The sequence below is a fragment of the Pelmatolapia mariae genome, linkage group LG10_11 (genome assembly GCF_036321145.2).
Source record: "Pelmatolapia mariae isolate MD_Pm_ZW linkage group LG10_11, Pm_UMD_F_2, whole genome shotgun sequence".
Lineage (NCBI taxonomy): Eukaryota > Metazoa > Chordata > Actinopteri > Cichliformes > Cichlidae > Pelmatolapia > Pelmatolapia mariae.
Window position 1 is genome coordinate 39,797,605 of NC_086236.1, and position 25,793 is coordinate 39,823,397.

The window sequence follows — 25,793 nt, forward strand, 5'->3', positions numbered from 1 at the left end:
TGCATAATCTGCTGTTGCAGCTGGGATAAAACCAGGGTGATAACTGTGAGAGGGATGGGATACTGCTGTCAAGAACATCAAGGATTTCAAAATCATGCCCATAAATATTAAGACAGACTATTTATTTTACATTTTGCCTCTGTACACCAAAACTTTTGAAGAAGTAATCTACATGTGATTAAAGTCTAGCCTTTCAGCTTACCGTGTTTTTTCGGTCTGAGTTCAACAGTTGGGCGATTTGGGCCCGTAAGCATGTCTCTTAACAGGTGCCATTTTGGGGCCCTTATACACACAACATAATATTATGTTGAAGCACATATTACTCCATATAACACATTACTCCGTGAGGCTCCTGACTAGGGTAGCTGTAATGCTCCGACAATCCATCAAGCTTCATAGCTTACCAAAGTCGAACCGATTTTACCACATAAAATCAGTTGGAGGTCAGTAAGCACAACCAGAAACTAATACACAAGGCACACTATTGGCAAATTAAAGGATTTTAAGCCTTATAGTCGGAAAAATACGGTAGTTGAAAGCAGTGGCGGTCCTAGCCTGTTTGGCGCCCCGGGCGAACACGCCCTCTGGCACCCCCCACCCCCCCACCCCACACACACACACACGCACGCACGCACGCACACACGCACACACACATATATGACCCTATATATGAAGAGAGAGAGAGTATGCATAGTATGCAAACGGGTACCAAACAGACATCATAATTCGTCATACAATGGGAACAGGACAAATCAACAATTGACACTGACTAATTAATATTATATTATTGTATATATTGTTTGGAGTTTAGTCTGTTACTGTTACTATTTTTACCATTTCTTCTTGGAGGAACTGTAACCCACATAATTTCCTTAGGGATTAAGAAAGTATTCTGATTCTTAATGTTTTAGGATACATGACCTGCCATTATCCAATGACACATCTGCTTACGTGTATCTTTTGCTCGTTTCTCCTTGTAGGAGCCATAATTAAATGTATTGAATTTTAATGATCACTGGGTTTTCATTTGTTTGGTTGCTATGGTGATGTGTAACGGGAGTCATGTGGGTGCTAGCGGTGCCATTAAGAGGGCGTTGTCAGTCTGTCTTTCACTGGTTTGATTTTGACAGAGAGGAGGGCTGGGTAGCCGTAGTTTTTGTTGGCCGCAGCACAACGAGTTTCCCCTTGTTGCATTAGAGCCTGTGATGTTTTAAGAGTTTGAATCGCGAGCCGATCACATTGCTCTGTAAACTTTTCAAGCACTTTAATAAACAAGCAAGCAATTCCACCTCTCGCATTATTGCGTGAAGTTGACAGCGCGTCAGGCAAATAGGCAGGCTCAATCCCCGGCCTCTAGCGACTGTGGAAGTCGCCACACTCCTCCTCTTCTTTTCTCTTTTTTTTAAACTTTAAAAACGGGTTGTGTGTGAGACTTTATATCAACAAAATATAAAATATACATTTTAAATTGTTATTGATCCCTTTACCCCTGGTCCTAAAGTGTATATTTATTTTCTTACTCTTAAATATTTCTTGTTTGTTTACTTGCACTGCTGTAACTGGAGCCTCGTCGTCTCGTCTCTCTATATACTGGACTGTATGTAGCGGAGATGACAATAAAGTTTACTTTGACTTCAGCAGCGAGCAGGTGCACCGAGGGCTCTCAAGTTCACTTTTCCCGTATAGAATTTCGAAAAAACATCGGTGCAAATTATAAGTCTGTATCATGATGTCTGCTGTTTTCGTGTTGTTGGTTTGTTTTTATTTTGTTTTATTTTGCAAGTTGGTTATTAGACGCTGCTCCAGCCACCCAGAGAATCCCCCGCCGCCCCGCCCTCTCCTCCCTGTGCCGCAAGCAGCAGGTGCACCTCGCAAACGGAGGGCGCCCTTACTCCCAGCAAATGGGCGATAGAAAACCGATCGGTGCCTATGCCATTCCCAATATGCGCTGGCATGATGTCGGGGCAGCATGAGTACGAGCAATTTATTTTTTTTTGCCGATGCCCGTGATGCCGCCCCCCACCACGATGCCGCCCCGGGCAACCGCCCGTGTCGCCCGTATCTAAAACCGCTACTGGTTGAAAGGGTCCAATAACAAACATTGCAATAAATGGATTAAGTAAACTCATTAGAGTTTACTTAGGTGTGCGCTGACATGGCGGCGCGTGCAGACGCAGCGGCTGGGAGCTCCCAGACATACAGCAGCGTTTTTGTTTTTTTAAGTGTATTTAAACTCCCAAATCTCGACACGGTCTATGCTAGCCGTTTACAGAAGCGAGCTAGCTGCATCATCAAGGACTCAACCCATCCAGCTCACAGATTTTTTCCCTCCCATCAGGGAAGAGATATAGAGCAATCAGAACCCGCACAAACAGACTAAAGAACAGCTTTTTCCCCAGAGCTGTAGCCTGTGTCACCCCTCCCCCAACACACAATAGCTAACTCGCCCTCTCTCTCCTTTACCCCATATTATGTCTGCTGCTAATGTACAAAGTCATTTACTGGGCATTAATGTTTGCACTAAATTACCACACTGTAAATACTGTTATACTTATTGTCTTAGACACTTTATGGGACATTCATGTTTGCACTCAACTACCACACTCTAAATACTGTTATATTATATTATACTGTTTGCGCTCAAACTACCATATATATATATATATATATATATATATTTTTTTTTTTTTTTTAACTGTGCGAAGTGCCTTCTTTTTAATTTATATTTTATACTTTTACTACTCAGTTATTATGTTACTATGCTGCTTCTTGTTTTATTGCTGCTGGCCTCTGTGAGCTACCAAACAAATTTTGTTGTATAACTACAATGACAATAAAGTTCTTTAAGTCTTAAGTAGATGACATGACATTCTTATTTTTCCAGATTATCACCTAAGTTCTGTGTTCTTTTTTCTTGAAATGCTTTTTTTAAGCTTTTAACTGGTGCCTTCAGTTGCTGTAGTTTGCTGGTCTTTCTTATTTCAGTTGAGATTTATGAACTCAGTGTCTTTGGTTTGGAATTATTCTTAGACAGAACAATACATTTGAATATATTATCTGGGGCTCTGCAAAAGTTGTTATTGGTATTTTTCCAAAAGCCATTGCCAGTATTTCAACCAGTAAGATAACAACGTATTTATCCAAATAACAAAATTGCTTCAGTGTAAATGTAACATTCATGGATAAATAGCTTTTGCTGAAACTGAATTTAAATGAAAAAGTGTGGTAATATCAGAGAGGAGTAAGTTAACAATCATCTATAACTCCACTGTGGTAGCTGGATGTGTTTTGATTCATTTGGCAGTGCCAGGAGAGGCTTGGTTGGCATAATTGTCAGCTGTTGCACAAATATGACTCTTCTATTTACGCAGCAGCGTGCTGGGACTAAATGGTACGTGGAATTGATTGGATTGGCAACCAGGAACGCTGCGACAGCTGATGGTCTTTTTTAGACAATGCCCAGTCCACTCAATTTTACCAACATTGTGTAATGTAATAATAAAGAAAGCAAGTGTGACAAGAGAGTTGTGCCTGACTGTGTGTGTTGGGGCCCAGCTCCACCCAGCATGTGAAAAGACATGTAGATGGTAGCAGAGCCAGTTGCTATGCTTAACTCAAGATAGGCTTTACCAAACCTTGATGTAAAGGAGCTCAAATGATTTGGACCAAATGGTTCGGCTACACACAGAAGTGAAATGAATGAGACTCAGACAAAGGTTTCAAAGTTTGAAAATGCCGGCTTGTATATTTTTTCCTTTTTTAGGAAAAGAAAATTTGTATTAAACAAAAATAAAAATATTTTAAATCAAAGCTTCTCTTTGGTACCAACACTTTCTCAGTTACAACCTTGTTTCACAATCACAATTGTTACCTTTCGAGCCTACCTGGGTGTACCCTTCGAAATATACAAATCAGGTTTCATTTCAAAATAAAAAACAGTTTCAATGGCAAAATTCCAAATGGCAAAATTTATTTGCATGGACCTTGTCAGCTGGTTGCAACAAAACCTTCATTTGAAGGAACGGTTCCAACTTGCCCACACCAAGAATACTTCCTGTGTGTGGAGATGTAGAGTCAGCAAAAGTCCTTAAAAGTTTCAAGTAAAACGTCCAAACTGTGGGAAATATAGTGAAATATGTAATAATCTTTGCATTGCTTTTAAATGCTTCTTAAGTCTTCTCTCAATAGTTTAAATATTTACAATTTCAATCCCATTCTTAAAAAAAATAAAACTGTAGGACATAGCCCCAAATTTTTCAGCAAAATAAAATATAGCTTTCAACAAAACATTGTAAACTATTTCTTACTCACAGTGAACTCATAAAAAGTGCAAATAAACAATGAAAAGGTAAAATAAATTGCTCACTGATCGAACAAGAGGACAGTGCAGGAGCGTTAAATGGCGCTGCCTCTAAGCCCTGACTTTCTACAAGCAAAAATGTGGAGAGAACCAAAACTAGTTAATAGTTTTGAGCTTAATGCATCGTTTTAGCATTACACATAAAATGATTTTTAGCATCAGCAGCGAGTGCAAACTCGTCATTCTGTCTCATTTCTGTACCTTTTCCATCTCCTTTTTTCCTGCTAGCGTGTTCAGAACTCATGTGGTAACTGCGAGGAATAGTGATGTGTCAGTCGTGAACGAAACGGCTCTTAGAGCCGACTCTTTGAAGTGAATGATGCGAGTGAAATGTAAATAGTTGGTTTTCGTATTATATGATTTATTTATTACATTTTATGTGGAGTGAATAAATAAAAGTATATTTACAGTGGCCCCTAGAGACAAAGCATGTAAAAACATGTACGAACTCCAAAACACGTAAAAACTCCAAAGCACGTACAAAACACAACAGAAGTGCTCCAGGATGCTAGGCGCAGTGTTGAGCTTTTGTTACCTAGTGGCTACACAAGCCAGCAAGTACCAACGACCGGATTTGGTGTGTGGTAGTAACAGGTAAATGAACATTTTTTTAAATTATTTGAATATATATGAGTGCTTGTGTATAAATATACAAACAATACACATATGCTTTCAATTGTGTAATTTAAGTGATCTAGGTAGCTCTGTTTTGGAAGTTCAGTTAATGCTAGAAATGTGTTTTGGAGTTTGTACGTGCTTTGGAATTTGTACGTGCTTTTTGGAGTTTGTACATGCTTCGTCTCTAGGGGCCACCGTATATATTTATATATAAACATATATAAATAAAACCACATTACATTTTTTTACATTAGTAATTCCTTTCGTGCATAATTTTATATTGTTGTTAATAATAAATTAATTAAAGCAACAAAACAACCCGAAGAGCCGGTTGGGAGCCGAAAGAGCCGGCTCTTTTTAGTGAGCCGAGCCAAAAGAGCCGGCTCTCTAAAAAGAGCCGGAAATCCCATCACTAGCGAGAAAAGAGAAAGGCCTGTGCTTTCTGAGATGGAGATAGCGGGCAGGACAATACGCCATTTTGCAGCAGCTCATTGGCTAAGAGCAATGCATGCGCGCTTCAGAATAGTTAACCCTTTAATTGCTGAATATATGGTTTATTCACCATAACCCAAGAGTAACTGTTAAAACAACTCTTTTCACGTTTTGAGGATTTGGCACATTTGATCAAAGCCATCTTTAAATGTGGGTTAACGGAAGGTAGACGGAAGCACTGCAGGCCCTGGCTGAACAGCACACTCAGGTTCGGGAAAATCCTGTGGCTCAGTCTAGGGTCACAGCTGAACCACCTCCACTTCCACAGCAGACTGGGTGTGTGGCCACTGGCCACCAAGTCAGGAGTTACCTTCTGTGAAGATCTTTCTCATTCTACACGATACAATTAGGTCCAGAAGTGTTTGGAAAAATGTATTTATGTTTTGTAGTTTTGTCTTTGTACACCACCAGATAGGATTTTAAATCAAACAATTTATGTGATTCGTGATTCAAGTGCAGATTAACAGCTTTAATTCCAGGAGCTTACATATAATGTTGCTTTAACGATTCAGCAATAGCAGCATTTTAAAACACAGTCACCCTTTTCAAAGGCTCCAAGCTAATTGAGCAAACTAACTACAAACTGAATGAAATTCTTTGCAGTCAGTAACTTCCTGGGTCTAGAACCCTTGAACATCACCAAATGCTGTATTTCCTGCCTTGTCACGCCTTTACTCCTTTCATGCTAAATAGGAACATTTTCAGAAACTGGATGTTTCAAATGAAGTATCAGTCATTTTAGGATGGACAATTGTTGTTGAAAGCTTTTACATTTGTGTGTTCAAAAGAGGTGGAAATTCTATAAAAAATGGGTAGACGTTTACCAAAACCCTAAAGCTAACCCTAGATGCGTTGCCAGTGGCCTGGTGCATGATAAGAGAATAAATGTTCCAGAGATTTTAGCAAGACATCTCATTTGTACTGCTTTCAAGGGATTAGCCTGGGAGCTCGAGGATTGTGCATTGGATCTTAACTGTTCCTCTGATGGTGTCCCTGGAATCTGCTGGAGCCATTCCTGTTATTACTGGGGCCACTTTGGACCTTACCTTCAACATCTGCTCCAGTTGTTCCTACAGGAACTGTAGGATGTTAACAAAACATTTGCACAAGTGTGATGCTGGTGCAGGCTGTGAAATGGAGTCTATAGTGTGCCATCTCAGGCTTTTTCCAAGGCAGCAATTATTAAAATGTACATATGGAATGTCAATATGTGTTAATATTAATGTCCTGTCATTCTGAATGAGACACTTGGCTGCGTTGCCTTGCAGAGATCATGGTGGAGGGTTGAAAGCTTTTGCCAGGGGAGGGAGAGGAGAGATTAGCCTAAATGACAGCTCTATTAGAGACTTAACCTGCGCTTTGATCATTTCCTGAGCTCCCCTTCAGATCAGCCTGAGCAACAGACGGCAAATCTGACAGGCTCCTGCTCTGCTGCTCACAATCCCCACCCCCCTCACTTTACCACCTCTACACCACCACTGCCGCCACTACACATATCCCTCATAATGTACCCAGGCTTCACTGTGATCAAAGACCCCCCTTCTGGTGACTGAGGCTCCCATCTGTCTGTCCACAATAGAGAAGACTGGAAGAGAGTGGCTGACTGTCAGAGTGAATGAAAGGCATGCACACGAGTACAGTATTCTGCAGTCAACAGACAAAAAGCATATGCGATGTTTGTTTTTTCTCTGACACATCTTCCCTTGCTTCTTCACTGAGTAGCTGAACTGCAGCATCATGACTTGTGTCATCTACTCTGCTGGAGTGTCAAACATCATAGGTGTGAACACACATTTGTACAGACTGCTATTAATGCACAGTACAAAGCGCACATATAAGTACATATTCATTCTCTTGCTGACTGGCTAAATTGGGAACATTCTACAGAAGAACAGACCGGAGGCTTTATTCATAAAGCTCTGCACTAACAGCAGTGTCTTGCACTACATTTTCTGCTCAGTAATTGGAGGGTTTACTTTTCATAAATTACTGTGGTCACCTGAAACACACTGCTGCACACATGCTTTTAGCAACTTTTTTCCAGACAGAAACAATTAAAGTCAACACAATAGTCAAGCTTTACATGGTTAACAGCCACAATATTTATGTGCATTATGAGCAAATTATATAGCTTCAAACTAACATGGAAATATAGTTTTTACCTTGAAAAATAATCATTTTTACAAGTTAATCATTACATAAACCCTGCAGTGAAGCACCTTGCAGTGCAGTAGCATATTTTAATAGCCTCTAATGGCATAATTATTTTTCTGACAAAATTGAATGCTAGTAGCCACCAAACTCTGTAATCTTTAAAATCAACTTTAGCAATATTCAAGAAGAAAACCTCAGATTAGTCAGGACTTTCCTCTCTGCAATATTTAAAGCAGAAACATTTCACATATGCATAGCAATGCAGATCATTTCTAGGCAATATCCAACAGAGGTGATTGTGCCAAAGTGCAAACAGAGCAGCCGATATTAGATTCATTCACTAATTTACTAATAGAGAGTGGTGGCCATGTTCATTGAATTTTTTACACATCATCTAGACAGCCCTCTAAAGTAAACCACAGAGTATGTCAAAAAGTGAAAACACAACTAAAGTAGAGTGTCTCCTACACACAGAGGACCCGATTCTCACAAAATGGAATGGCACTTCACAAACTGGAAAGATTTATTTGAAAGTGGCAGGACTGAGATCACTATTTTCGGGTTTTATCCAAACCTGGAAGCAGGGCCTCACAGCTTTATAGAACTACAAGAAGACCAAAGAAGAACAAGTAGTGCTGGCTGTTATGGCCCTTCTTCCACCTGACATCCAGTCCTTAATTATTATTACGCTTGTGAACTAGTGATCTTACACTGTGGCTCTACATTGTGGTCCAACAGGAAACATGAAGGGATCATAAAAGTTGGCTGACTGAATTATCAAAGGATGGTCAACCCTTAAGAATATAACTGCAATCCTGCCAAAGGTAATGAGAAATTTTCACGAGTAATGGACTGGTCTACTGACTGTCATTAAGGCTACACAGCCTGCATAGCTAAAAATGCAACAGAGAACAAAGATAAGTGGGTGGGTATCACGGCTGTATGGAAAAGTGGTTTCCATTCCTTTGATTTGCATATCTGCCTCTAAAAGGGAAACATTTTTCCATCATAATATCAACAAACATACATAAATGCATACAAAAGGATGAACTGGAGAGTTCTTACAGATTTATTTATCGTCAAACCAAAAATTGCCAATCATACTTCATACAGCCATTTACTTGTGTTTTTTTTTTCTCATGCAGTCGTTGTATTTGTGTGTATTTTTACTCATGTACATGTAGTGTTGATTGCTTGAATTATTCATTTCTTTATGAATAACAAATGTGTTGTGATGACTGCAACACCTGACTCTGATTACCTGCTTTTATGAGTAGGAACGTGGGTGACTTCTAAAATTCATGCAAACTTTCATAAAGCCACAGTGTTGACATGCAAGTGATTTTAATAGCATGCCTTACAGTGAGCACTTCTGCTTTTTACTGTCAGACCAAGTTTAACATAAAAGATTCTTATCCTTGTGGTCTGATTTTCATTTTTCAGCAGACCTTCTAATATGTCTTCTGTGTTTCCTACAGCCAGATGCCATTTATTACTTCTAATTTAACTCTCTGAGGCCTGAGAACCCATACGTATATATATATGTGTGTGTGTGTGTGTGTGTGTGTGTGTGTGTGTGTGTGTGTGTGTGCGTGTGTGTGTGTGTGTATGATAGCAGTTGCTTTAAGGTGATTTATACTGTAATGGTATAGTAATGGGTTATTTTGTCAGCATAAATTATTATTTATACCCTAAAACTTAGTTATTATGCTAATTTCACAATTTTCACACTGCTCTAAAAGCTATCAGACCCAAAGGCTACAGTAAGCAGGATAAGACACAGTAGGTTTGGGCAACACACTGACTTTTCTTCTCAGGTGTTTCAACCTGACCTGCAATGTCATAAAAGGAAAACAAAGCAAACTGCCCAAAAAACAAATAACAACAGCTTTATATATTCATCATGAGTCAAATTCCTTTAAAGAGTCTGTGGTGCTGCTGCAAGATACAGCCCATCAGATTTTTATAGGTGAATAAAGCTTCTCTGTGATAAACTACAGTGCCTTAGAGATCCCAACTGATGGATGAACATCTGAACTCTACTGTGAATATTTCAAAATCAGACATAATGACATTTAAATAGACTGCTTCAAGTAAGCAATTTCAAGTTCACCAAACAGAAGTTCTAAAAATGTAATAAAGTTAAAGAAAAGAAAGACAAATTCTCTTAGTGTGACACAGATGTTGCCCACACCTGGTTTAGAACGACCTGACGGTGGCATCGAAATATAAAGACATCATGGTTTGTAACAAAATGTCATGTGTTATAAGGCCTTTCTGACAGAAAGCTATTCTACCTGGAAATTTGAAAATGAAAATGTTTGCCATTCTGAAATTTTTGGAATTATACCAAAATTCCATCTTTCCATATGGTGAGCCATGTAGAGCTGTTGATTAAGCATGCTAGTCTGATGAAAACTGAAAGATGGAAAAAGGTTTTTCAGGTAAAGAATGAAATGGAACTATAATACAATAATGCAACAATATAATTAGGGTGGTTTATTTTTTGCATATCATTAAACAGATGATGAGCCTTGTAATAAAATATTAACAAATGCATTTTTTTTTCCCATTCAGCATTCAAATTTTAAATCAACTGTAAACTGAAACTTTGGCCCAGGAACAAGGTATTGAACTCAACTATAGATTTGAAGAATTGTTACACTCAGTAACAATTCTTCAAAAAGCCGTGCTGTCCAAGCAGGGCTTTTTGGTAAATCCCACCTACATGCTAAAATACCTGCAGCAGTATTCTGGACATGTATTCAAATTAATTAAAATGATAAAAATTGTAACCTGATGATTTACAAAAAAGCAATGGCACCACTCAGTATTTATTTATTTATTACTTCTTTCAATAATTGTCAAGACCCTTCCTGTCTAATAACATAAAGCATTAAACTTTAGGTTTACGACAAATTAAGCCATCGCTATATTGTTATGAACATGTACATGTAGAATATCTTAAATGGCATCGTAAAATAGCATTTTTCTGTTCTTACCTACTGGCTGGTAGCCCTGCCTCATAGGACCTCCAAATGGGTTACGACTGCCAAAGGAGCCGCTGTCAATGGACCCATATGACATCCTGCCTGATGGTTGCTGAAGTGTCAGCTGCACGCGACTGGGGAGGAAACAATAACCTGAATCAAACAAAAGAACGTAATTTATTTCCACTTTGGTATTCTTCTAGTGTAAAATGAAATGCACTCCGAGAACTGACAGTAGGTGACTAAGTACACATGGGTTGTATGATGTATTTGTAGATGTAAACCGTGTACAGATGGAATCATAAGAGAAAATAAAATTCCTACTAGAGTTATTTTCGGATCTCTGTCGAGAACCAGTAATGTGACTCTTGCTGAATATGGGATATTTCTTACTATAAAGAATGAAAAAAAACATAAGGGCACATACAACATACTTGCAGCATTCGCAGTTAGCAGTAGCATCCATAATTGTACAATACCAATGTAGTCGATGGATTAAAAATAAGGTTTTGCGTGTCAAAGTAATGCTCATATCTATCCTAGTATGAAAACATTCTACAACTGACTGAAGCTTTCAACAAAATTTGAAGAAACAACAGCTCAGTATATCCAACGTGCCTATGTCTGTGTTGTAGAGACAGCTGAAGTAGGGCTGCTTAAACTGTTACCAGCCAAACTCTCATAGAATAGTACTTTGCGACTCAAGGCAGGTCTAGACTGCACTGATTCAAGCAACAGAACTGCAAGGAAAGACTCCTGCTTATGTTAAAGGTAGAAATTTATAGTGAGTACAACTGTAAATAGAGCAATGACTCACTTTCTGTAAAGAAACCATTTGAAGGCAAAGAAAACACAAGAACACAAGGACTTTATTTATTCAGGTCAAATGGAAATCACATCACCAAATGATAGTATCTTAACATTGCTTCATGTTATTCATGTTACTAATTAATATTTAGTCTTTAACATGAATTTTGGGTAACTATAGCATGTCAGGACGTTGTATCACATTGCTACTTCATGTTTGCTTATTCCACAGTTGTGGCTCCCTCTCCCTTCCATATGGCTCGCAGCAATTTGGAGTGGCTAACTCTAGACCTTTAGTGGAAAGGTCTTTCTCATTGCCTGTGTACAACTCAACTCTGTGATGTTATAGACTTACACACTTCATCCATTGCTTAGATTGCTATAAAATGCTCTATTCTGCCGTATATCTGCCTTTACATTGTTCCTACAGCTTGAAATAAGGTCATAAGATGTCAAGCCTATCAATCTTTACAGCAGAGTCATGGCAACATACTCCATTGATGTGCAGATTTTTTTAATAGCCAATGTGGATTGATTTATAATAGCAACAAATCATTGGATGATGTATTTGAGCCGTTTATAGAATTGTGTACCTGCTACCAGTGGCTTTATACTCAAATGTGTGTGTTGCCACTGGAATGAACATTTTATTTCATGAATTGTCTTGTTTCATACTATGGCAGAAATGCTGGACTCTTGTAGTGACAATTACAGCTAATTTGTGAATATGATCTTTCTTACTTTATCGTCAAATTCCTTTACTTGAAAGAGCACTGTTGGTTATATGTAGGTACGTAGTACTACATTTTAAAGGAACTGGAGCAGCTGAATCCTTCTAACATGCAAGGACTAAAAACATAAGTATTTCAGTGTCTTTAGGATGTTAACCCATAGCCCACTTAGAAAAGTAAAAGAGTAGTGGGCAGAGAATACTTCTCTGAATGCTACAGAAAAGGTCAAAGAATCATGCGAACATGTGTTTCACCAGCGGCCAGAGTCACACAGATGACGCTGAAATCAACAAATCTCTCCAACTGCTTCAGCATGCCTACCAAAGGTCAGAATGTGATACTGGTCAAAGGGCCAAAACTCCTTCTCTGACCGTGAAAGACAAGCATTCAGACAAGCAGGAGAATATGATTACACACTGGAGTCACTGAGCTGCCCATTGTTGTGATGAAGCCAGTGAATCGGGCCTATAGGACTGGCATAATGAGAGCAAAGTGGGACAGATACAGATTCACTGGGCCACGAGAAGGTTTAATCCGATTAATTTTCATTGAGAAGGGAGATTAATTACTTTTGGCAGTCCATAAACAATCTTCACTCTGCTTGATTTCAAGCCCAGTGACTGTGACACACATCCCTTATGAAGTGTGGACATGCACTACTTCTGTCTGCATGTAATGTGGATGGATGCACATTCGCATTCACACAAATCTGAATAAACCTCACCCTTCCACCAATGAGTGGAAATATAAATCCCCCACTTGGTTCAGATAGCTTCTCAGACAAGTAGAAATTGAGGTCAGAGTGGTGGTGAAACTTAAAAATCATTGCTGTGCTATTACTCATGCACATGATGGCATCATCCCTGGTGATGTCACCAGAGCTTGCCCTGTCCTCAGAATCCCAGCAGTCTGTCACATTATCATCACTGTGGTTAAAAGTGAGGCCAAGAGCTGCTTCTGTTCTCTTATTGATAAATAATCATTTATACAGACACATTTGCACAAGGAATGAAGTTGTCATAAAGCCAGACTGAGACAGTGCAAATGTCATTTTGCCTCTTTGACTAGCCTGTGTATAAACGGCTTTAACATTGTGGTTCAACCATTGTTAAACTATTGTTAAGTTAAACATACCGTATGAAACCACTGAGTTTAGATAAGGTGCTAAACACTCCTTTACCCTCTAGCAGGTTGTTGCCTTTAAGTTTCTTGTTTTGTTGTTTAGCTGAAACTATGTGCACAGAGCTGCAATTAAGTCTACATCAGTCTGTCAAGATAGGAGAGAATGTACTGACAGCTGCTGATTCTCAGCACAGACTGGATGGACATGATGCCGCATTAACAGCATGCTGAGCGAAACACCTCAGGAATTGGTGATTTATTTATTTTTTAGCATGTGGCAATCTTTGGGAGCAAAAGCTTTTTAATAAATTTGTCGGATAGTGCAAAATCACAACAGCAGTTGCTTTCAGGTGATTTATCCTGTAAAGTAAAGACCCTATAGCAGGGGTGTCAAACTCATTTTACATCGCGGGCTGCATACAGCCCACTTTGACCTAAGTGGGCCGGACCAGTGAAACTGACAGAAACCCTTTCTGTCAGTGTAAAGAAGTTACACATTTAACTGTTTTTCTACATGATAAAGAAAAAGCTGCTGTGACAAAGAAAGAAATCTGTCAGCAAATTGTAAGAAATAAAAGTGTAAACTTACAGAAAAAAAGTTTAAGTAGCTCATTGCTTAGACTGACCATATTTTTTGTTAACTGTTTTAACTTAGTTGTAAAAAAAACTGCCGAATGTGAAAAACAGAAACCTTTCTGTCATTTAATTCTTTATTGCTTAATTACCTTGTGTAGTATGAATGGCTATGAGGAAGGTTTTCATCAGTAGGAAAAACTGTAAAAATTTCTGCTCGTGCAAGAATTATAAATGGCTTCAAGCGCACATTCAGGCCTGTGAGACTCGGCATATGAGCCATGGCTCTGTGCTACATGCACACATTTCTGCATCTCTGCCTTTTAAAGACACTTTGTATTGTATACTTTATGTAATATTCAATACTGAACTGTAACTTTAGTCAGCGAGGCAATTGTTTTATTCATCCATCCATCCATCCATCCATCCATCTTCTTCCGCTTTATCTGAGGCCGAGTCGCGGGGGCAGCAGCCTAAGCAGAGAAGCACAGACCTCCCTCTCCCCAGCCACCTCCTCTAGCTTATCCAGGGGAACACCAAGGCATTCCCAGGCCAGCTGAGAGATATAATCTCTCCAGCGTGTTCTGGGTCTGCCCCGGGGCCTCCTCCCGGTGGGACATGCCCGAAACACCTCGCCCAGGAGGCACCCAGGAGGCGCCCAGGAGGCATCCTTGTCAGATGCCCGAACTACTTCAGCTGGCTCCTTTCGATGTGGAGGAGCGGCGGCTCTACTCTGAGCCCCTCCCGGATGGCTGAACTTCTCACCCTATCTCTAAGGGAGAGGCCAGCCACCCTTCAGAGGAAGCTCATTTCCGCCGCTTGTATCCGCGATCTCGTTCTTTCGGTCACTACCCACAGCTCGTGGCCATAGGTGAGGGTAGGGACGTAGATCGACCGGTAAATTGAGAGCTTCGCTTTTACACTCAGCTCTCTCTTCACCACGACGGACCGGTGCAGTGTCCGCATCACTGTGGCCACAGCACCAATCCATCTGTCGATCTCCGGCTCCCTTCTCCCATCACTCATGAACAAGACCCCGAGATACTTGAACTCCTCCACTTGGGGCAGGAACTCATCCCCGACCCGGAGTGGGCACTCCCCCCTTTTCCGACTGAGAACCATGGCCTCAGATTTGGAGGTGCTGATCCTCATTCCCGCTGCTTCACACTCGGCTGCGAACCATTCCAGTGCGAGCTGGAGGCCATCACCCGATGAAGCCAACAGAACCACATCATCCGCGAAAAGCAGAGACAAGATTCTGAGGCCACCAAAGTGAAAGCCCTCCGCCACTTGGCTGCGCCTAGAAATCCTGTCCATAAAAATTATGAACAGAATCAGTGACAAAGGGCAGCCATGGCGGAGCCCATCACCCACCGGGAACGAGTCTGACTTATTTCCGGCAATGCGAACCAAGCTCTTGCAACGGTTGTTTAGGGATCGAATGGCCCGTAGCAATTGGCCAGACACCCCATACTCCTGTAGCACCTCCCACAGGACACCCCAAGGGACACGGTCGAATGCCTTCTCCAAGTCCACAAAACACATGTAGACTGGTTGGGCAAACTAAAGAGCTGGTCCAGTGTTCCGCAACCAGGACGAAAACCGCATTGTTCCTCCCGTATCTGAGGTTCGACTAGCGGACGAACTCTCCTTTCCAGCACCCTGGAATAGACTTTCCCAGGGAGGCTGAGGAGTGTGATCCCCCTGTAGTTGGAACACACCCTCCGGTCCCCCTTCTTAAAGATGGGGACCACCACCCCAGTCTGCCAGTCCAGGGGTACTGCCCCTGATCTCCACGCAACATTGTAGAGGCGTGTCAACCAGGACAGCCCTACAATGTCCAGAGCCTTCAGGAACTCGGGGCGGACCTCATCCACACCAGGGGCTCTGCCACCAAGGAGCTGTTTAACTGCCTCAGTGACCTCGCCCCCGGAAACATAAGAGTGACCACTTATGGACACTCTTATGTTCAAACAAGGTGTTCGTTATGGCCAAACTGTGATTTGCACAGAAGTCCAATAGCAAAACACCGCTCAGGTTCAGATCAGGGAGACCGTTCCTCCCAATCACGCCCCTCCAGGTCTCGCTATCGTTACCCACGTGAGCAGTGAAGTCTCCCAGTAGGACAACAGAGTCTCCAGGTGGAGCACCCTCCAGCACTCCACCCAGGGACTCTAAGAAGGCTGGGTACTCTGAACTGCCACTCGGCGCATAAGCGCAGATGACAGTCAGGACCCGTTCCCCGACCCTAAGGCGCAGGGAACAAACCCTCTCATCCACCGGGAAGAACCCCAACGTACAGGCAGCAAGCCGAGGGGATATTGCCATACCCACCCCAGCCCGCCGCCTCTCACCAGGGGCAACTCCAGACTGAGACAGAGTCCAGCCCCTCTCCAGGAGACTGGTTCCAGAGCCCAAGCCATGCATAGAGGTGAGCCCTACTATATCTAGCCGGTACCTCTCAACCTCACGCACTAACTCAGACTCCTTCCCCACCAGAGAGGTGACATTCCATATCCCAATTGCCAGTCTTGGTAGCCAGGAATCAGTCTGCCAGGGCCTCCATCTCCTGGCTGCCGCCCAATGTTTTCATAAAAGCCTTATTTTTATACATTTGCTACTACTAGGGAGAACAGACATGAGGTTTAAGGCCTGGACAAGTTTGAAACCTTTTGTCCTCCACGATGGAAAAGGACTGAAAATAAAAACGAGCATCACTTTCGACAGCTCCTAATTTTAGGAGCTCAGCTTTGCAGTCCATCAACATCACTGAAATGCAGCCAGATGTTCATTTTACGTTTTAACTCATTTCTTCACTTTTCCCCAACACGCTTGCATTTAAATCCAGCTCCCCTGGCCTGTACCACTACACTTGCTGCCTTTGGAACGTCTGCCCCCCTTCCTTCTTTCACATGATGGTATGATCCCAGACTGTCTTTGCAGGTGATTGGCCGCATGATGTGCTCATCAAAATAAAGTCCTGCCACTGCCTGCATGGATCTCAACAGGGCTGAAGATTCGGCTCCCACATACCGATGGGCTATTAATAATTGACATATGAAATTATCTTGTGGGCTGGATATTGTTGTACTGTGAGTCATATGTGGCCCGCAGGCCGTAAGTTTAATACCTCTGCCCTACAGTGTAGAGTTCCTCATCCTTTAATGGCCACTGGAGGCTCTCTCCAAAAGTAATTCACTTCCCATAGACTCCCATGTAAAAATATCCAATTTCAGCTATTATATGAACATGATACAAAATCCTTTGGTACACCTATAATTTCCATTTCATCATGATACCAATCAGCTCTTATTCTTAACATTCAAACAATGACAGATAGCTACCTAGCTAGCCAGATTGATGCTTTAGTGGGAAATTAAGAAATTCCAGTCAGGGTCCAGGGTCACTTGACCCAGCATTTTGTGTTTTTCATTATTATGATATTATGTTCTAGTTTATTCTGATTGTGCATTTGGGTTTTGACTTTAGTCCTCAGGGTTTTGGTTCTGTGTTTCCTCCCTGTTGCGATGTCTTGTGTCAAGCTCATGTCTGTATATACCTGTTGTTTTTCCTGTTTTACTTTGATAGTCTCTGTCCTATGTGCCTGTGTGTAATGTATTCTGCTTTGCTTCCTTGTCTCATCATGTCTGATTACTCCTAGCTGTGCTCTCCTTCTGTGTCTCATTCCCTCGTTTTCCCTCTGTGTATTTAAGCCTTGTGTTTGCCTCTGTTAGTTGCTGGTCCGCCTGTGTTGTTTCCCCTGAGTCTCCCTGTGGTTCCTCCGTGTTCTTCCTGTGTTCCTCTGCCTATCACCCTGAGAATTTTGACTTCAGTTCCATGTGTTAAGGTTTTCCCAGTTTTAGTTTATTTCTTAGTTCCTGTCCTTGCCATCTCCACTTAAATAAACTTACTTCTCATATCAACCTCTGCCTGCACTTGGGTCCTTACTTCAACTCCACATGTCTGCCATCGCAGTCGTGACAATTCCATCAATATCCACAAGATAAAAATTAAAGATTAAAAAGTCCAGTACAAACAAACTATGAATAATGATCATCGTGAACAGTGTACAGTGTGCATGACATTGCAGAACAGTGGAGAATGTTGACAAGTTACAAAGTCGCGTGTTTAGACTAAAATGTTTATTCTATACCACTTTTCTCTTATACTTTGTGTTTGGGTGTTTAAGTATTTTATTATCTTGCAGCTATATCACTTTTTTGCAATGTATTATTATTTAAGGATTTGATTATTTTATTTGGATAAGAATTTATTTAATCATGTACTTTTTTTCACCTGAAACAGCCTGCTGACTGATTTCTATGTAAAGGACTCTGTTTGCTCTGTTTACTGTACTTCCAGCATTAACATTGAGCAAAACAAGCCATCAGCACCTTCCTGCATAACAGAGTCCAACACAACAAAAAAAATCCTGAGTTAGCCATTACAACTAGCTACTACATTGGGTGTCACTGTGGCAGCTATGAGGCATCAAGTGATTTATCTGTGTTTAGCAGATAAGCCACTGTTAGTTAGCATTAGCCAGAAGAAAGCCAGTTTGAGCTAATGCAGCGCTTCCAGGTAAATAGAGATTTACCCAGCAGGAGAAAACTATGGTCAATGTCAGCAGCAACAGTGTTTTAGTTTGAGTCATATGCAAGCCAAAGGTGCCTTTCATCTGGCTAACATTAGGTAATCCTAGTGTACTTGAAAAAACCATAGACAGTATAAAACATGGACATAGCTTCTGGATTGAGTTGCATCTGAGGTATGAACCCACATGTTCATTGGCTAATAACTTGTCATTCACAAGTCATTAGCCAATGCGCATGTGGTTTAAAAGTCAGACCCTCACCTCCAAATCACGTTTATTTGGTTTTTTGCAGGCAAGATGTTTATGGCGTTATTTTTGTGACATTTTCTGAGCGCACGTAAAATAAATTTTAAAGCGAAGGTAAAAAAAAATTTGCAGGTGCAAGTGTTGCATTTTGAGGAGAAATTTATTTTCAAAAGCTAAATTTGAGTGAACAAAATTCATTGCTGCGTGCAAAAAATGTATTTCAGTGTTTGCTATTATCCATATACACACACAATAGCAGCCCCTCTCGCTCAGTTTTTGCGTTTGCGCTTGCTCGCAATGTGTTGCTTGCGCTCTCAACATTTCTGCCCGTGCGCGTTCAACTCTTTCTGTACATCGTTATATTTGTGCCACAAAACCAACCAATCACAGACTTGGATGCAAAAAATTCTGATTGGCTGTTTTGGTCTCCAATCAGCTCGAAATGACGAAATGCAATATCCCAGAATGCATTTCGTCCAAAACTCAAACAAGTCGGTGGCGGAGGAACACAGCGTGGCGGAGTTTGAAATATTATTCTTTCAAAACAAAAACTGTTGTATTTTGTAAATATAATAATCAACGCAAATTCACTGTGTAATTATACCACAGTTTTTGTTTTGGTCGTATCATTTTATTTTGTTGTATTTATCCGCTAAACGTTAACCAGCCTGTTAAATTATTGTCTCACATTAAACCGTTCCGTGGCGCAAAAAAGGTTGGGGACCGCTGATCTAAGTGACTTATATATTATGTTTAACTCGAGTAGCGAAAGACCACGGAGGGGTCGAAAACGATGTGCGCCTTGACCACCTGGTCAGCTGGTGGGTAACAGGCATCTCCGAAAACGTTAGAGCACTTTTGCAAATATGTGATGTCTTGATAAATCGAGCAGATGTTTGAAGTTTACACAGCACCATTCTTGCCTGAAAATATCTTAAAAGTTTATTTTGTGATCCAGAAAGAGTACTATTTCAAACTCCGCCACGCTGTGTTCCTCCGCCACTGCCTCGTTTGAGTTTTGGACGAAATGCATTCTGGGATATTGCATTTCATCATTTCGAGCTGATTGTTGACCAAAACAGCCAATCAGAATTTTTTGCATCCAAGTCTGTGATTGGTTGGTTTTGTGGCACAAATATAACTGTGTACAGAAAGAGTTGAATGCGCACAGACAGAAATGTTGAGAGCGCAAGTTACACATTGCGATCAAGCGCAAATGCAAAAACTGAGCGAGAGGGGCTGCTATTCTGTGTGTATATAGCAAACACCGAAATACATTTTTTGCAAGCAGCAATGAATTTTGTTCACTCAAATTTAGCTTTTCTTCGCTCAAAATAAATTTCTCCTCAAAATGCAACACTTGCACCTGCAAATTTTTTTTACGTGCGCTCAAAATTGTTTTACGTGCGCTCAGAATAGTGGCACAAAAATAACGCCATAGTTGTTGATAGTGAAAATGCTGACCTTGAGATGCATTATTACAAGAAACATAAATTATAAAGGCTAATGAAACAAAAATAGCACATATCATAATCTTGAATTGCAAGAATTTACAATTTCCATCAGTGCTTGGAAAAAAAAAGATTTTCTTGTAGTACACATGTGGCTTTGATGCAATTTCACAACACACAAAAATTCCAAAGATTTTTCTAGCACATCAAATGCCTCCTTTGAATGAAGACAGCCTTTCCTTTTAGAGGAAAATAAGCCCTTACACTGGTAAACAGAGTAGATGTGAGGTAGAGTGGTGTGCACCCCTGTGTGACACTGCAGGACACAGAAGGATGGTAAATGCAGGCCTGGCAGGGCAGAATGACTGGATCCGCAGCTACTCGACACCCCCACTGGTTTCATTCAGTTCCCTACTCCTTTCACAGCTGTCATTATCAGCAACACAAGGCTTAGCTTAGCCTGAGCAGGCAACTGAGCAGAAATAAGCCTACGCCCTGGACACAAATGCTGCATTTATCACAAACAAGCAAGGGCCAACCTGAGATGGAACTGTGAGTGAGCATGTATAAATATGTGTGTGTGCGTCTGTGTGTATATGAAGGCTGATGTGATCAAATTGTTAAAAAAAAACAAAAAAAACGCTTTTTATTCAGTGCTGATATTATCAACCATAATAGTTAACTTTTTATACATATATATATTATAACAGTGCTGCACAATTATTTTGATCTGCATTAACATCAGAACTTTTATAGAGAGAGTACTGCCTTCACATTTGTACAAATATTTGCATAAATATAAAATATAATGCAAAATTAAATCGACAGTGCACTGCTCTCACTTTTATATAGTGCTACAGTAATATAAAAAATATCTAAAACTTCCTTCATTGTAGCTACGCGATGGATGTGACTGGGCAAAGAGATAACGCATCGTTTGTCCAGTAAGTTGTCCATTTTCCTGAAGCCTTTGTTAGACATTGTGGTTAGTGGACATTTATATTTGGCCAAATGGAATGGCACGGAATTGGTGATTTCAGTGCATCCTGATGCTTTGTACAGGCTCACTTTTATGGACAGCTGACTTTATGTTGGATGATTCACGTTAGCAGCCATTGCATTGTTTTTCTTGACCTTCACACATCAATTGAACTACAGTTTGTGCATATGATTTGTTCCTGCCACTCGCCCTAAATCCATGTATTTCCACACAACAGATGATGATCCACTTCAAGGGACAAGCTCTTCACCTTCTGCTGTGGTAGACACTTGATTTTCGCTGTGTGTCTTTTTAAGGCAGAGCTATTGAACCAGACTAGTCCAGGAAATTTCAAGCTGTACAGTGCTCTGATTTAGAGCGTGATTTGCTCTTGCTTTGTGTTTACTGATGGACCACACATTTTCAGGATCACTCATTCATGCTCATGTAATTGTGGGAGGCAACAATCATGATTGCGGTTTAAATGTAATTAATTGTGCATCCCTAATATATAATATTTAGAGTTTCTCAATCACTGCCATTAAGCATCAGAAACATATTAACTCTTTCTGTGTAAGGCATTTGGTCATCAGCAGGTTGCTGCTTTTGAGCATTTAGGATTTGGCAGGTGGGGAAACTGTAATTTCCAGTGAGTGCCAAGCCTCCTCCTTATAATGACTGCCACTATTCAGAAACTAATGTGGCGGTGACCATGACCAGTGTGCCCTCCACCAGTGTACTTTAAACTGTACAATAGAAATTAACCCAGTTTGGCAAAAAATATTTCTTTAACTATCTGTGCACATGGTATTGACTGAAAGGACCCAACTGACCACCAGGCTGCAGCCCATAAAAAGTTGCCTTGAAAGTAGTTTGTACTAAAATGCCTGTCAGTTTGAAATACTCAACAAAAGACACAGGTAACGAGTAACAACATTCCAGATTGTTCCAGCCCACTGTCTAGTCAGAAAGTGGAACCTACACGACTGCCAACATGAGCAATTATTTCACTACTAAGACATGCCATTTCAGCATCTGCTGCATCAGCTCCCAATAATCCATTTCAGTCATTATACAGTAGGAAAACATCTCTCTTTCATGAGCCCACATCTGGACAGAAGCTAAAGAAGCAGAAGCTGGTGGTATCAGTGAACGAGCACCAAAGGCAACTGCATCTTCTCAGTAGCAAACAACAGACTACACAGAAAAAATAGGTTAGTGAACGAAGTGCAGAACAAAATATTTGTGTCAGGTGGTGGAGAAGAGTGAAAACAGCAAAATACAGTAATGTGATGAATGTCAACTGTTTGTTAACAAGCTCATCACATCACGTAAAACAGAGAAGATGCTGAGCCCATTCCCCAGAGGTGTCAATTAGTGCAATTTGTCAAAACTGTTCTGTTCATTTGCACAACATGTTCAAAATGGCCACAACAGAAGCTTTCAGTGCCGAAACCTAACCCGCAAGTGAAAATGAAAGTAAGAAGTGAGAGGAAAACTTCAAAGTACAAAAAACAATGGTCCCAGCATGGCATGGAACTACAGCTTCCTGGCCCATAAACCTGCAAAATGTCACCACCTCTCTTCTTCCAATCTGATGTAGACATTGTTGGTCTCTAACATGGAATTGTTATTTGTCATTGTCAAATACTGCCATGGCCAGTGTGCATGCATGTTGACATTGCATGCAACAATCATCTAACAAAGTTGTTATATTAAGTGATGAGTTCAAATGTATCGATGAATCCCAAAAATTGTTTTTCACAGCACACACTCGCCTAAGGAACCATATACCAACAGTAAACAGAAGGCAAATAGGATGTTTCACATCGGTTGCATGAGCTAAAAAAATAATTAACAGCAAATCATTACCAACAATATCAATGTATTAACACTGGAGTTATTGGACTTGACCCGACAAAGACCTGTGAATGAACACAATTAGTCAAAAAATAGTCTCAGTCCGAGGGGAACCTGCACATATCCAAACCAACCTGATAGAGCAATGAATTTTTAAGCAGGGATGGCGGTAAAGAGACTCAAACATTAATTCAAAAATCTAAAGTTATCATAGTTAATATTAGGTATACCATACCCAATGACATACCTAATATTAACTATGATAACTTTAGATTCTGCAAGAAAATGGATAAAGCATGTGTTGCAGCACACCTGTGCTGCAACACATGCTTTATCCATTTTCTTGCAGAATTCAATATTACACTATTAATATGAAGCATTAATATGAAGTGTAGCATCCATATAAGCTTGTTGTCATCTGTGTCTGTACCAGAAATTTCTATAGCTTTTGATATATCCACTACTCTATCCATGTCTATAATTACTAAACCCCCACACACAAGCACACACTGACATACAGTGATTAGTTCTAACACTGGGACACTGCTTTCTTCTTTTATATCATAAGAGATAGACAGCACATGACAGTTTGTCCATAATTTATCAGACATACCAAGCAGGTAGGTAAAAGCATCATCATTTTTGTTTTGTTAAATTACTAGTTTAATACTGATGTGAATGAACTGATTGCAACTGCTTCTGGAGGAAATCAATCTGATTTCTGACTATGCAGACCACCAGCTGGCTCCTACAATTAAGGCAGGGTGAAGCACAACACCTGTTCCTTAGTTGGGGTGGGGGCTGTTCTGAGAGTGTGGACACTGACTGTTCAATATATTTAATAAAAGGCCATGGCAGGCCCATATATCAGCTTATCTCCTCTAACCCTTAGAGTGTGTGTAATATGTGCCAGAATATTTCTGTGCATACCAAGAACTCCAAAGCATCATACCAATTGTGCACTTATTCAAGAAGACTGAACAATGAATAGACCTATTTAAAACAGCAGTGTGACCAGGGTCAGTGTTAGTATAATCGTATTCCTATCAGTAGTCTGGAATCATTTCCGTGAAACATGATGGCCATTAAGACTGTAGGGCTGCATCTTCAAGACAAGACTGACCCTAATCAGCTTGCTAATTTTGAGATCTAAAACATCACGATTTCCAACTCAGATTGAAGTTCCCTGTCTAATTATCACTCTCGCACAGCACAATTAAGCGACTTGGGTCAATGAATATACAAATGTTAGATATGATTCATTTACCAACCCAGAAATGTCTAATGGAATCATATTCTACAGTGTTCAGTAATGGCTCTCATTTAAACCCAATGGTTTATATGTGGCTGTGGGCAGGTCAAACAGCTCTTTGATAGTGGGTAATACGCAATGTACTAATGCTTTATAGATAATTAAATTATGCACTACGGTGCTTTGAGATATGTGTTAGCATAGCTAACATTCATGCTAACATGATAACAAACAACAATTCTAATATGTTGAATTTTCGAAGGAATAACAATAAACATTTTAGACAACTTAAAATTCATCCTCCAAAATATCCAGATGAGTTGTTAAAATATTTTATTCTGGGCTGACCAACTGAAATCTTCCAGTATTTTGCAGACATCCCAGTGTATTCTGTTCATCTGGATATTGTGTTTTCAGTGGGGAAAATGTTTCATCCTTCCTTCCTTACCCAGATGACTGAGAATGCATCAAACTGTTTTGCTGACACATTCACCGTTCCCAGATGATGAATCTGGGAATTCATGGGTCAGAATGGGGGATTTTTCTTAGACATTGATGACTTAAAACCCCATTTGACTGGTGATGCTAACATCTTCACTTCTCCACAAATGTAGCTTTTTCTACTCCCTCTACACAAACTTTTTTTTTAGGTCCTCCCATTGTGCAGATAAATGATTTTAATTGATGACTGTAGAGTAATGCAATGAATTGCTAGAGAAATTATGTTTACAGTAACATACTGCTTTGCAACACATTATACCCAACAGTGCTTCTGATTAACATTAAATAAATAAACATTAGTAACCATATTTTCTCCAAAGAGAAATAAAATATATCAGCATCATCATTTTCTAGGAAGTTGTATGGCTGCTCATATTACAGTAACTCTTAACATTCACCAGAATCCTGGCAACAGGATTAATGTTAGAGGTGGAGGGATAGGATAGGTTTAGTCTTTCTTATTTATTTTCTACCAATTTACCGCACCAAAATATAAACCGTATAGCAGAAGAACTATAATGTTAAAATGCATGTGTAAGACCTGACATTTAAAATTTGGCAGTTTCTAAAATATACTGATTTAACATATTGCTAAGTTTCAAATAAGGAGGTTTGACTATGTACATGTAAACCCTTTGAGCCAAAAATTCAGGCTCCAGACTGCTCAAAACACTATGTGTCGGACAGTTTTCTGCCCCTGGCTCTGTATGATGTCAGACATAGTTCAAGGGGCACAGTCAGAAGAAAGTTACCTTTAAGGTAGGAGAGAATGAACTGAGGGGCTGGACCAAGGCACACTATAAGAGCAATAACAATGATATTAAAAAGTGAATAATGTAAACCTCCTTTAGTGTTAAAGAACACAAATACTGATAATACCTGATAACTGGCAGAAGAAGTCCACTTTAACTGACTAAATTTAGTTCTTTTGAATACATTTTAGGTATTTAACTTTATTTAATCAAGGAGAGCACAATGTTACATGATAAAACAATGCAACCATTATTTTGTACAAAGGTTTTGCAAAGGAGATGCATGTTAAAAATAGTGTCATGGTCCGCCA

General features: G+C 40.2%; 1 protein-coding gene across 4 annotated transcripts in view; it reads right to left on the bottom strand.

Moving 5' to 3' along the window:
- The window catches only part of tsnare1 (T-SNARE Domain Containing 1), a 242,069-nt gene that overhangs the window by 170,221 nt on the left and 46,055 nt on the right, over positions 1-25,793 (bottom strand). For 3 of the 4 annotated variants that reach the window (XM_063487893.1, XM_063487895.1, XM_063487896.1), the window contains exon 2: positions 10,627-10,748. In XM_063487893.1, the coding sequence (XP_063343963.1) occupies positions 10,627-10,711 (85 nt within the window). In that variant the 5' untranslated portion in view covers positions 10,712-10,748. Of the gene's footprint in view, positions 1-10,626; positions 10,768-25,793 lie in introns of all 4 variants that reach the window. The other variant, XM_063487894.1, reaches the window with a different exon arrangement.